The following is a 13,270-nucleotide window of genomic DNA, read 5'->3' as shown; positions in this document are numbered from 1 at the left end:
TGTGACATGGTTTCTACTCATGAGACATGTTCAAGACTATGCAGTTATGATGTGATGGGCAATTTGAAAATAAAAAGCACTAATTGTGTAATTTGGTGCAGTGAGAAATCAGGCTCAAAAGTAAGTTTGTGTCTGTTTGCTGTAGTATGCTACATGAAATCTATTAAATTAATCAGTGTGAACTTTACGTATTTAACCCCTGTAAAATATTTTTGGGAGGAGAAGATCCAGTACACTGCCACTGAATGTTATATGATTGAGTCATTATTACAAGGCTGGCAAAGAAACCTAATGGATTTCTCTGTAGCTCATAGTTGCATAGTAATTTGTTACTATAATTCTGATTGGTTCTCATACAATTCAGATTGCTTCAAAATTGCCTGAAGAGGCTGCAACCTAGAATTTTTGGATCATGTCTGTTTATTGTTCCAAGTCTATGATGCTCCCCTGCTCCCACTTTTAGATCTGTATATTGATTCTGTTCTACATCAAATGCGAGGTTGTGCTATAAGGAGAGTTTAGGATTTTAATTATCTTATCTCTAAAATGAACTGACTTGACTTTCCTTCGGATGTTCAGCTTGGGTGCTTTTACCAAGACAGTAGTTAAATTTGCGAGCTGAAAGTATTGTGTCCAACTGCATTAGTTCTCCTCTGATTATTCGCTGCATGTATCAAAGGAAATTGACGGAGATCCGAAATGTGAAATAATTTGGGTGAAGGTCATGGTTAAAGCAGGCTCAGACATGGTAATTGGATGTCTCTATAGGCCCCTGGCTCAGCAGCTGTTGTGGCTGAGCGCCTGAAGGATAATTTGGAAAATATTTTGAGTAGATTTCCCCACCATGTTATAGTTCTGGGTGGAGACTTTAATTTGCTAGATATAGACTGGGAGACTCAAACAGTCATAACGGGTGGCAGGGACAAAGAATCCAGTGAAATTTTTTTTAAGTGCTTTATCTGAAAACTACCTTGAGCAGTTAAACAGAGAACCGACTCATGGCGATAACATATTAGACCTTCTGGTGACAAACAGACCCGAACTATTTGAAACAGTTAATGCAGAACAGGGAATCAATGATCATAAAGCGGTTACTGCATCGATGATTTCAGCCATAAATAGAAATATTAAAAAAGGTAGGAAGATTTTTCTGTTTAGCAAAAGTGACAAAAAGCAGATTATAGAGTACCTGACGGCTTAACACAAAAGTTTTGTCTCAAGTACAGATAGTGATGAGGATCAGTGGACAAAGTTCAAAACCATCGTACATTATGCGTTAGATGAGTATGTGCCAAGCAAGATCGTAAGAGATGGAAAAGTGCCACCATGGTACAACAACCGAGCTAGAAAACTGCTGCGGAAGCAAAGGGAACTTCACAGCAAACATAAACATAGCCAAAGCCTTGCAGATAAACAAAAATTACGCGAAGCGAAATGTAGTGTGAGGAGGGCTATGCGAGAGGCGTTCAATGAATTCGAAAGTAAAGTTCTACGTACTGACTTGGCAGAAAATCCTAAGAAATTTTGGTCTTATGTCAAAGCGGTAGGTGGATCAAAACAAAATGTCCAGACACTCTGTGACCAAAATGGTACTGAAACAGAGGATGACAGACTAAAGGCCGAAATACTAAATGTCTTTTTCCAAAGCTGTTTCACAGAGGAAGACTGCACTGTAGTTCCTTCTCTAGATTGTCGCACAGATGACAAAATGGTAGATATCGAAATAGACGACAGAGGGATAGAGAAACAATTAAAATCGCTCAAAAGAGTAAAGGCCGCTGGACGTGATGGGATACCAGTTCGATTTTACACAGAGTTCGCAAAGGAACTTGCCCCCCCTTCTTGCAGCGGTGTACCGTAGGGTCTCTAGAAGAGCGTAGCGTTCCAAAGGATTGGAAAAGGGCACAGGTCATCCCCGTTTTCAAGAAGGGTCGTGGAACAGATGTGCAGAACTATAGACCTATATCTCTAACGTCGATCAGTTGTAGAATTTTGGAACACGTATTATGTTTGAGTATAATGACTTTTCTGGAGACTAGAAATCTACTCTGTAGGAATCAGCATGGGTTTCGAAAAAGACGGTCGTGTGAAACCCAGCTCGCGCTATTCGTCCACGAGACTCAGAGGACCATAGACATGGGTTCACAGGTACATGCCGTGTTTCTTGACTTCCGCAAGGCGTTCGATACAGTTCCCCACAGTCATTTAATGAACAAAGTAAGAGCATATGGACTATCAGACCAATTGTGTGATTGGATTGAAGAGTTCCTAGATAACAGAATGCAGCATGTCATTCTCAATGGAGAGACGTCTTCCGAAGTAAGAGTGATTTCAGGTGTGCCGCAAGGGAGTGTCATAGGACCGTTGCTATTCACAATATACATAAATGACCTTGTGGATGACATCAGAAGTTCACTGAGGCTTTTTGCAGATGATGCTGTGGTCTATCGAGAGGTTGTAACAATGGAAAATTGTACTGAAATGCAGGAGGATCTGCAGCGAATTGACGCATGGTGCAGGAAATGGCAATTGAATCTCAATGTAGACAAGTGTAATGTGCTGCAAATACATAGAAAGATAGATCCCTTATCATTTAGCTACAAAATAGCATGTCAGCAACTGGAAGCAGTTAATTCCATAAATTATCTGGGAGTACGCATTAGGAGTGATTAAAAATGGACTGATCATATAAAGTTGATCGTCGGTAAAGCAGATGCCAGACTGAGATTCATTGGAAGAATCCTAAGGAAATGCAATCCGAAAACAAAGGAAGTAGGTTACAGTACACTTGTTCGCCCACTGCTTGAATACTGCTCAGCAGTGTGGGATCCGTACCAGATAGGGTTGATAGAAGAGAGAGAGAAGATCCAACGGAGAGCAGCGAGCTTCGTTACAGAATCGTTTAGTAATCGCGAAAGCATTACGGAGATGATAGTTAAACTCCAGTGGAAGACTCTGCAGGAGAGACGCTCAGTAGCTCGGTACGGGCTTTTGTTAAATTTCGAGAACATACCTTCACCGAAGAGTCAAGCAGTATATTGCTCCCTCCTACGTATATCTCGCGAAGAGACCATGAGGATAAAATCAGAGAGATTAGAGCCCACACAGAAGCATACCAACAATCCTTCTTTCTACGAGCAATATGAGACTGGAATAGAAAGGAGAACCGATAGAGGTACTCAAGGTACCCTCCGCCACACACCGTCAGGTGGCTTGCGGAGTATGGATGTAGATGTAGTTGTAGATGTCCTGAACAAATAAATAGGTCTGGAAAATTTGCAACTTGTTTTTACACTTTTAAAGAGAGGGAAAGGGAACATCATTTTGCAGTATTCGAGAGCGTACTGAAATCTATGACATGAGTTACGAAATACCTTAAAAAGATATGATGGGAACTTGTTATCTTGTCACGCTTGCTGTTGAAGTGTACTGACTATTATAAGATCTGTTGGTTAGGGATGATGCACAATGTGTTGTAGTTCCTATAGTGAGTGAGCTATTTAGAAGAGTTCTTCCTTCCTACCATCAGTAGATTAGATTAGATTAGATTTACTTTCATTCCAATTGATCCGTAGTGAGGAGGTCCTCCAGGATGTGGAACATGTCAGAAAAACAACAATACATGACAAATATTTAAACTAAAACAAATAAGCTAATGTACCATTCCACAGGTCCCAAGTGGAATGATCGTCATTTTTTAATGAACACTAAGAGTCATTTTACAAATACTATTGCACTGAATTTAAAATAAAAAAGTTTTTTATTTATTTATAAGGTAAGAAACATGTAATACAACTACTGTAATGCTTATTTACAATGAACACATTACTGCACTGAAATGGTGCAGAAGTTAGATTATACTTACACACACACACACACACACACACACACACACACACACACACACACACACACACACACAATTTTTCAGTGAACACATTACTGCACTGAAATTGTGCAGAAGATATGTTGTACTTATATACAAATCAGTTGGTTTTCCTCAGAAATTCATCAATGGAGTAGAAGGAGTTGGCCACCAATAAATCCTTTAGGCTTCTCTTAAACTGAATTTCATTGGTTGTTAAGCTTTTTATGGCTGCTGGCAAGTTATTGAAAATGTGTGTTCCTGAATAATGCACACCTTTTTGTACAAGACTAAGTGACTTTAAATCCTTGTGAAGATTATTCTTATTTCTAGTATTGATTCCATGAATTGAGCTATTGGTTTGAAAAAGTGATATATTTTTAATGACAAATTTCATTAAGGAATAAATATATTGGGAAGCAGTAGTTAGTATCCCTAGTTCCCTAAACAGGCTTCTGCAGGATGTTCTTGAGTTCACACCACATATAATTCTTACTGCACGTTTTTGTGCCCGGAAAACTTTAGCTTGGCTTGATGAATTACCCCAGAAAATAATCCCATATGACATTATGGAATGAAAGTAAGCATAGTATGCCAGCTTTTTCATTTTTATATCCCCTATGTCTGACAAAATTCGCATTGCAAACAGAGATTTGTTAAGACGCTTCAGCAGTTCTGTGGTGTGCTCCTCCCAGTTGAATTTATTATCAAGCTGTAATCCCAACACCGTCCACTTCTTCTATCTTCTTGTCATCATATGTTAGACATATACTCTTGGGACACCCCTTACAAGTTCTGAACTGCATGTAGTGTGTTTTTTCAAAGTTTAGTGACAAAGAATTGGCTAGGAACCAGTGATTAATGTCTACAAATATTTTATTGGCTGATCTTTCTAAGACTACACTTGATTTGCTATTTATTGCAATGTTTGTATCATCAGCAAACAAAACAAACTTGGCATCTGGTAATGTTACTGATGAAAAGTCATTGATATACACAAGAAAAAGTAAGGGCCCCAAAATGGAACCTTGTGGGACCCCACATGTAATTAGTTCCCAGTTGGATGATGCCTGATAGCTTGATACATGTCTCTTTCCTAATAACACCCTTTGTTTCCTGCCAGAGATATAAGATTTGAACCATTTTGCAGCATTTCCTGTTACACTATAATATTCTAGTTTACTTAAAAGGATATTGTGATTTACACAGTCAAATGCCTTTGACAGATCACAAAATATACCAGTTGCCTGCAATTTTTTGTCTAATGAATTAAGTACATTTTCACTGTAAGTGTAGATAGCCTTCTCAATATCAGAACCTTTTAGAAATCCAAACTGTGACTTTGACAGTATGTTATTTGAGATAAGATGGTTATAAAGACGACTGTACATTACTTTTTCGAAAATTTTTGAGAATGCTGGCAACAGTGAAATTGGACGGAAATTTGATGCTATTTCTTTATCTCCCTTCTTAAACAGTGGCTTAACTTCAGCATATTTCAGCCATTCGGGAAACATTCCACTGATAAACGACTGGTTACACAGATAGCTTAATATGTTACTTAGCTCAGAATCACATTCTTTAATTAACTTTGTTGATATTTCATCATACCCACTAGATGTTTTTGATTTTAAAGATTTTATGATGGACATTATTTCTGTTGGGGTAGTGAGGGTCAAATTCATATTATGGAAGTTACTTGAAATGTCTGGTCTAAGGTAATCCATAGCAGCATCTACCGAACCTGACAACCCCATCTTTTCAGTAACAGTTATAAAATGTTTGTTAAAAAGTTCTGCAACACTATACACATCTGTCACCAATGCATCATTTACTCTTAATGCTATTTGTTCCTCTTCATGTCTGGTTCTACCGGTCTCCTCCTTCACTATATCCCATATTGTCTTTATTTTGTTATCTGATATGACTATCTTTTCCTTGTAATATATTTGCTTTGACATTCGTATTACAGTCTTTAATATTTTGCAGTATTTCTTATAATGTGCTATAGCATCAACATTGGAAATGTTTCGGATTGACAGATACAGTTTTCTTTTTGTTTTACAAGATACCCCTATTCCTCGAGTAATCCATGGCTTCTTTGTAGACTTTGCTCTAACCTTGGTAAGTTTTGGGGGAAAGCAGTGTTCAAATAAGGTAAGCACTTTATTAGCAAAAATGTTATATTTTTCATTCATGCCATGAGCACTGTAAACATCAGTCCAGTGAATGTCTCTGAGGAGTGTCCTAAAATAATCAATTTTTGGCTGACTGATTACCCTCTTGAGCTCAGATTTAACAGATTTTATATCTTGTTCAGTATTAACATTTAACAGAAGGAACTGCATGTCATGGTCTGAGAGGCCATTGACTATTGGTTTTGTAATATAATTTTGTTCATTTGACTTTTCTATAAAGATATTATCAATGGCTGTTTGTGAGCAAGTGGTAATCCTAGTGGGGAACTTTACTGTGGGAATTAAGTTGAATGATAGTGTTACTAACTCAAATAGGTTCTTATTGGGAGAGTCTTTAAGGAAATCTACATTGAAATCACCAGCAACCACTATTTCTTTGTTTTTGGTTGTTAAATGGGCCAGTACAGCTTCAAGGTGGTTTACAAACAGATTAAAGTTACCTGCAGGTGCTCGATATACACTTAATATTATGAAAGATTTTTTGTGAAATTCTAATTCTGTTGCACATGCTTCCATATGCTGTTCTAGGCAAAATTTATGAATGTCTATGTTCTTAAATTTATGACAGTTCCTGATGAATGTGGCAACTCCTCCTTTCTCCATTTCTGATCTACAATAGTGAGATGCTAACCTAAACCCTGTAACACTTAAAAGTTCTATACCAGTGGTCACATGATGTTCAGAGAGGCAGATTATGTCAGCTGGGTTTGAAGACTCTAATTCATCTATGCAGATAGTTAATTCATTAATTTTATTTCTCAGTCCTCGAATATTTTGATGCAATAAAGATAGCTGACATTTCACATTGACTGACTTAAAATTGGATGGAGTTAAAATATCTGCTGACAGTTGAAAATTCTTAACCAATGGCTGTTTATGTTGATGTAATAAGCTGGAATTATGTTTTTTGATTTCTTTCTCAAACTGAAGGTTTGTCTCAGTTCTAACCTCTCTTAAAATTTGTTTTCTTTCTGTCCTCCCTACCCTAAAAAAGGGTCTTTTCTGAATCCTATAACCACTGGTATTTTACCACTCATGACAGTGCCTCCCCCCTTTAACTTTCCTGCTATTTCCCCAGCCAATTTACCCTTCCCCTTCCTGTTGAGGTGAAGGCCATGCCTAGTATAATCCCACCTACTGACAGAATCAACATGAACCACACCAATGTGTGACCCCGCACCCGACATGAGCAGCCGTTCCAGCTCCAGTACAGAAGGATATTACAATTTGGCAATATGTTCTAGTTCTTATAGTGAGTGAGTTATTTAGAAGAGTTCTTCCTTCCTACCATCAATACAGGACGGTATTACAATTTGACATGTGGTTTTCTACTTGTGTTGGAAGACATGTAAAAGTATTTCTCTTATAAAACTTTGATTTATAGGATGCAAGGATGGTTCCTTTTCCCACTCGTCCCTAAACTGAATCTCTGCTCTGTCTCTAATGACATCTTTATCTATGGGATGTTAAACCTTAACCTTTTCTTTCCTGTGATGTAGAACATCACATTTTATATTTCAGTGAGTTTGTATTTCATTGAAAGAAAACAACTTGGTTCAATTTAAATGTTTCTCCTCACTGGCTGAGAATAATTCTGTGTAGCTCAAAAACGTGGTGCAATTATTTCAAATAGATACCATGTCAATGAGTTGCATATCCCCAAACTATCCCAGTAATGAAGAATCTGAACTACGTGTTATAGGAATAACATCTTTGAAATGTAAAAGCTAGGATAAAGCCAGACTGATACATTCTGTGGTGCAATCTGGATTCAATCCTGTGACCTTTCATTTTCCAGGCACACTCTTTAACACAAGAATATCAGGCTTGACTGTTGGCAGATAGGGTGACATGTTTCAGCAGGACTAATTAATTTTTTCACATTGGCTAATAGTTTAAATATGGTTAAGGCATTAATATAAGCTTTATTTCATTGTATAGTTTTCTTGTTACAATCATGAATTTTTATTTCAATTGTGTCAAATAAATCGTGTTGTATTCAGCATTCAAACCCTGTACAAACTTCTCGTAGGTGACCCAAGTAAAGGAGAACTTGGGTTTGCAGCAATTCCTGGACAGGAGGAGAAGTTTAAAGAAAGCCTCAGTCTTGCAGTTAAATATGCAAAAGGCCTTCACTGTAAACGGTAAGTAATGAATGCCTTCCTGTCTTTTTTGTGCTTGCTTTTCCTGGTGCTAGGCTTGCTGAATGCAGCATGCAGTGCTGATGATGGTCCTGAATATACAGGGTGATTCAAAAAGAATACCACAACTTTAGGAATTTAAAACTCTGCAACGACAAAAGGCAGAGCTAAGCACTATCTGTCGACGAATTAAGGGAGCTATAAAGTTTCATTTAGTTGTACATTTGTTCGCTTGAGGCGCTGTTGACTAGGCGTCAGCGTCAGTTGATGCTAAGATGGCGACCGCTCAACAGAAAGCTTTTTGTGTTATTGAGTACGGCAGAAGTGAATCGACGACAGTTGTTCAGCGTGCATTTCAAACGAAGTATGGTGTTAAACCTCCTGATAGGTGGTGTATTAAACGTTGGTATAAACAATTTACAGAGAATGGGTGTTTGTGCAAAGGGAAAAGTTCTGGACGGCCGAGAACGAGTGATGAAAATGTAGCACGCATCCAGCAAGCATTTGTTCGCAGCCCAGGAAAATCGACTCGCAGAGCTAGCAGAGAGCTGCAAATTCCACAATCAACTGTATGGAGAGTCCTACGAAAAAGGTTAGTTATGAAACCTTATCGTCTGAAATTGGTTTAAGCACTGTCTGCAGCTGATAAGATTAAAAGAATCGATTTCTGTGATTTTATCCTTGCTCAAATGGAAACAGATGAATCTTTCGTTTCAAAGAGTGTGTTTAGTGATGAAGCAACTTTCCACACTAACGGGAAAGTCAACCGTCACAATTTCTGTATATGGGGCACTGAGAATCCGCGGGAAACAACGCAGTATGAACGTGACTCGCCTAAGGTGAACGTTTTCTGTGCCATTTCAGCCAATAAAGTTTTTGGTCCCTTTTTCTTCGAAGGTGCTACTGTAACTGGACTACAGTATCTGGAGATGTTAGAGAATTGGCCATTCCCTCAGCTCGAAGAAGAAGCACCACATTGGCACTTATCTGTCCGTAACTACCTGAACGTCAACTACCCGAGGCGATGGATCGGCCGCCAGGCAGCCCGTGACAGAGCACTTCATCACTGGCCTCCAAGAAGCCCTGATCTTACCCCTTGCGATTTTTTCTTATGGGGGTATGTTAAGGATATGGTGTTTCGACCACCTCTCCCAGCCACCATTGATAATTTGAAACGAGAAATAACAGCAGCTATCCAAACTGTTACTCCTGATATGCTACAGAGAGTGTGGAACGAGTTGGAGTATCGGGTTGATATTGCTCGTGTGTCTGGAGGGGGCCATATTGAACATCTCTGAACTTGTTTTTGAGTGAAAAAAAAACCTTTTTAAATACTCTTTGTAATGATGTATAACAGAAGGTTATATTATGTTTCTTTCATTAAATACACATTTTTAAAGTTGTGGTATTCTTTTTGAATCACCCTGTATATTGGAAATGAGAGTATTTGGCATTTGTTATTGAAACTCAGCTCTTAATTACCAATAGAAATCTTCTGTCTGTATAGTTTGTATTGACACAGCTCGTGTCACAAACATAAACATGGTTAGTAGTAGGCTGTAACATGATTTTTATTGAATCATGCAATTAGCTAATTTCGACTACTTCTCGTGGTCAAGCACTTGTGAAACCGACATGGAAAAGCACTACATTGTCTGCACGCATTGCATGTATAACTAAACTTCTCACATTAAGATAACCACATGTGGTTGTAAGAAATTTGTGCAGTGGAAAGTCCTTGCTGAAATATAAATAATTGAAGGAGTAAAGATAACTACTCACCATATAGTAGAACGATTGAATTGTCGATAGGTACATGAAAAAGCCTGAAATCATTGCTAGCTTTCTGATAAATCCTTGTTCAGAATAATAGAATAAACATACACCTGCATGGTTACATTGCCCCAGCTGACTACATTGTGCCAGCACTGCAGCTCACTTGGGGTGACTGAAGAGAGGATGCGGGGAGCAGGAGGGAGAGATGGAGAAGAGTGGTTGGCAGATGGAAGGACAAGGTGGTAGGTGCACAGGATAAGAATAGGCACTGGTTACTTTTTTCTGTGTGCTGGCAGGTGGAGTTGTGTGGACTGACAGTGATGTCAAGGCCTGTATTGTGAGAGGGAGTTACAACAGAAGAGGAGGGAGATGAGATTGTGAGTGCAGAATGATTGAAGTAGGTGGGTATGAAGACAGGGGTGGAGGTCGGTGTAGGTCAGGGCATAGCAGAGATTGAGGTCTGGAGTATTACAGGATTGAAGGATGTGTTGCAAGGAGACTTCCCATCTAAATAATTCAGAGGAGATGGTGTTGGGGGTTGTGAAGCAACTGCTGTTGAAGCCGAGCATGTTGTGCTCAGCAGTGTGTTCTACCACTGGATAGTCAGCTCTGCTCTTTAACATAGTTTGGGGCCTCCGACCAGAACAACTTTACCTGTCCTTCACCAGGAACATCTTATCCACAATCCTTCCCAAAATTTCCACAGTGGTGACCTCTGTATACTCAGTCTATGAACTATCGCAGTCTATTCTCGCACCCCACCTAGTCTCAACCTCTAGCACAAGGGTCATACCCCTGTGGAAAATCTAGGTGTGCGATTTGTCCAATGCACCCACCCAGTAAATCATACTTCAGTCCCATCATAGGGATATTCTACCCTATCAGAGTCAGTACCACCTGTAAAAGCAGTCGTATCCTGAACCAGCCATGCTGTTTCTTATGCACAACACTTTATGTAGACATCACAACCACTTAGCTGTCCACCCAAATGAAAGATCACTGCTAAACCATAGCCAAGAGCAGAGTTGATCACCAGTGGCAGAATATGCTGCTAAGCACAACATGCTCACCTTCAGTGGCTGCTTCACAGTTCATGCCATCTGGATCGTTCCCCCAACACTAGTTTCTGTGAATTACATAGATGAAAATTGTTCTTGCGACACATCCTTCAGTTCTGTAATACTCCCGTCCTCAGTCTCCTCTGGCCCACACTGACCACAACCTATGCCCCTTAAACCCCCTCCCCCAATTTCAATCACTCTGCACCCATACTTTTGTCTCCCTCTTCCTCTGTTCTATCTCCCCGTCACAATCCACGCCTCGATGTCGTTGTCCACCTGCACAAAACTCCCCTGTCTGAGCTCACCAGTGCCTTATTCCTATCCCGTGAGCCTGCTGCATCAGCCCACAGCAGTCTGCAACTTTCCCCAACCCTCCCTCATAACTTTTTGCCTGCTTTGTCACCTTGACCACTCTATCTGACCTAACCATTCACCATAGTCGAGCTGCAATGTTGGCCCAGGGATTATCTGATAATGATACAGAATTTTGTCATTGTACAATGGAAATAAATAAGTCAAATATGTGGACACACAGAATATTTAAGGATGCAAACTCCATTCTCTCGAGTATGAGACCATTGTCTTAACAACAGCAGTGCCTCATTTGATTGTCATTTGCATGTAGTATTACAAGCCTGAGAGAAACCAAGTGAGGGAAAATAAATGTCTACTACAAAGAGATTGTACAATAGTGAGACAGTAAACAGTAAGCAGTAGCATTTCTTAATGTTGGTGCAAGTTACATATTATTCTTATATGGCTAGTTGACAGTGAATCGGGATGAGATGTGACATCTGTTTAGATTGATCACAACAGGTGGTCTTGGCCTCTATGTTACACTGACATACTGATTAATCGTAGTGAGTTCAGTAAATCACCTTCCAACTTCAAATGAGACACATCTTAAAAAAAAAATTAATGTCAAGCTTACATAATGTCCATTATAGTAGTACTGAGAGTTGTATTGTATTTGTAAAATCACAGTTGTGCATTGTATCATAGTTATGGATGTCACATTTTTTTGTAAAACATTTCTGTTGTTTGCTGTCAACTTTATCCGACACTTGAATGTAAGTATGACAAGAGAAATAGCCACTGCAGGATGAGCAGTTACCATCTCTGTATCATGAAAACTTTCAGTCTGTGCAGGATAGCCAAGAATTCAATTATTTACAGGATGGTAATAGTTTTAATTACTCATCACCATAATGGAACCAAAATTGCAATGCATAAATTGTTATGGATACTCAGTTTTCACTGCTCTTTCAAATACATAGCAATTTAATAATCTTCTGCCCAGTTACTTTATTAAATACTGATGGAAAGCACTTGTAATAATGAATTCCTCAGGATAATAATGAATTCCTCAGGGATCCGGGGAAAATTTCAAAATGAATATAACTGATTTTGGATGAGACAAAATTCTGTCATTTCATGTCGACAACAGAACACCAGTTAAAACTGTAGCTGGAAGATGGTGATCCTGTGCCTAAAAACCAAAGTTAATTTCATCTGTTAGGAAGGCTATGGCCAGTGCTTTGGGGATTGTACAGGGATTTTTTTATTGGTTACCTTGTAAAGGGCAAACAGGTAATCACAAATACTTCACAAATTTTCTTGACAAAGTGGACAAAAAATACACGAGAAGAGTTGTGGAGCAACACTCTGCTCAAAGAAATAATTAGGCAGTGGGAGAAAATGAGGGAGATGAACTTTGGTAAATGCATTTCTAACCTAAAGAACACAGTTTTCCACTGCCAGTTAGACAAATTTTCTCATTGTCCACATAGACACTATTGCAGTGTTGCTTCACCATCTAAACAGGTAAAAAATATACTTTTTAAAAATATGACCACTTGTTATAAACCTTTTATTGATTTCTATAAGTTTTTTGGAATATTAGAAGTGTCTATATGATATGATGTACTTTGTATATCAAAAATAGGTACAGTTATGTTCCCCTCCCTTGAGGAATGCTTGTGCTGCTCCCACTTCCGTTGAAGTCTCCTTATTAAGGTCTGCATGTGAAGTTTTAGCTACCAGAAAATCCTGAATTGAGTATCATATTCTGTATAATATTTCACAAGCACATATTTTGTGTACTAAGTGACAGTGTCATAGTGGTGAAAGCCTTTCTAGATGTCAGTCATGGCATTAATCCAAGTGCTCCTTCCTAAAGACTTTTGTCCCTTGTGAACTAAAAGGATAATGTGAGGTCTGCATAATAGT

At 38.8% G+C, this 13,270-nt stretch overlaps 1 protein-coding gene across 1 annotated transcript in view; it reads left to right on the top strand.

The window, feature by feature from the left end:
- The window catches only part of LOC124556728 (putative hydroxypyruvate isomerase), a 46,386-nt gene that overhangs the window by 16,081 nt on the left and 17,035 nt on the right, over nt 1–13,270 (top strand). Inside the window, exon 2 of the mRNA XM_047130726.1 lies at nt 8,096–8,207. Within this exon, the coding sequence (XP_046986682.1) occupies nt 8,096–8,207 (112 nt within the window). The remainder of the gene's footprint in view (nt 1–8,095; nt 8,208–13,270) is intronic.

The sequence above is a fragment of the Schistocerca americana genome, chromosome X (genome assembly GCF_021461395.2).
Source record: "Schistocerca americana isolate TAMUIC-IGC-003095 chromosome X, iqSchAmer2.1, whole genome shotgun sequence".
Lineage (NCBI taxonomy): Eukaryota > Metazoa > Arthropoda > Insecta > Orthoptera > Acrididae > Schistocerca > Schistocerca americana.
Note: the sequence above shows the minus strand (reverse complement) of the source record. Positions and strands in the feature narration are given on the sequence as shown.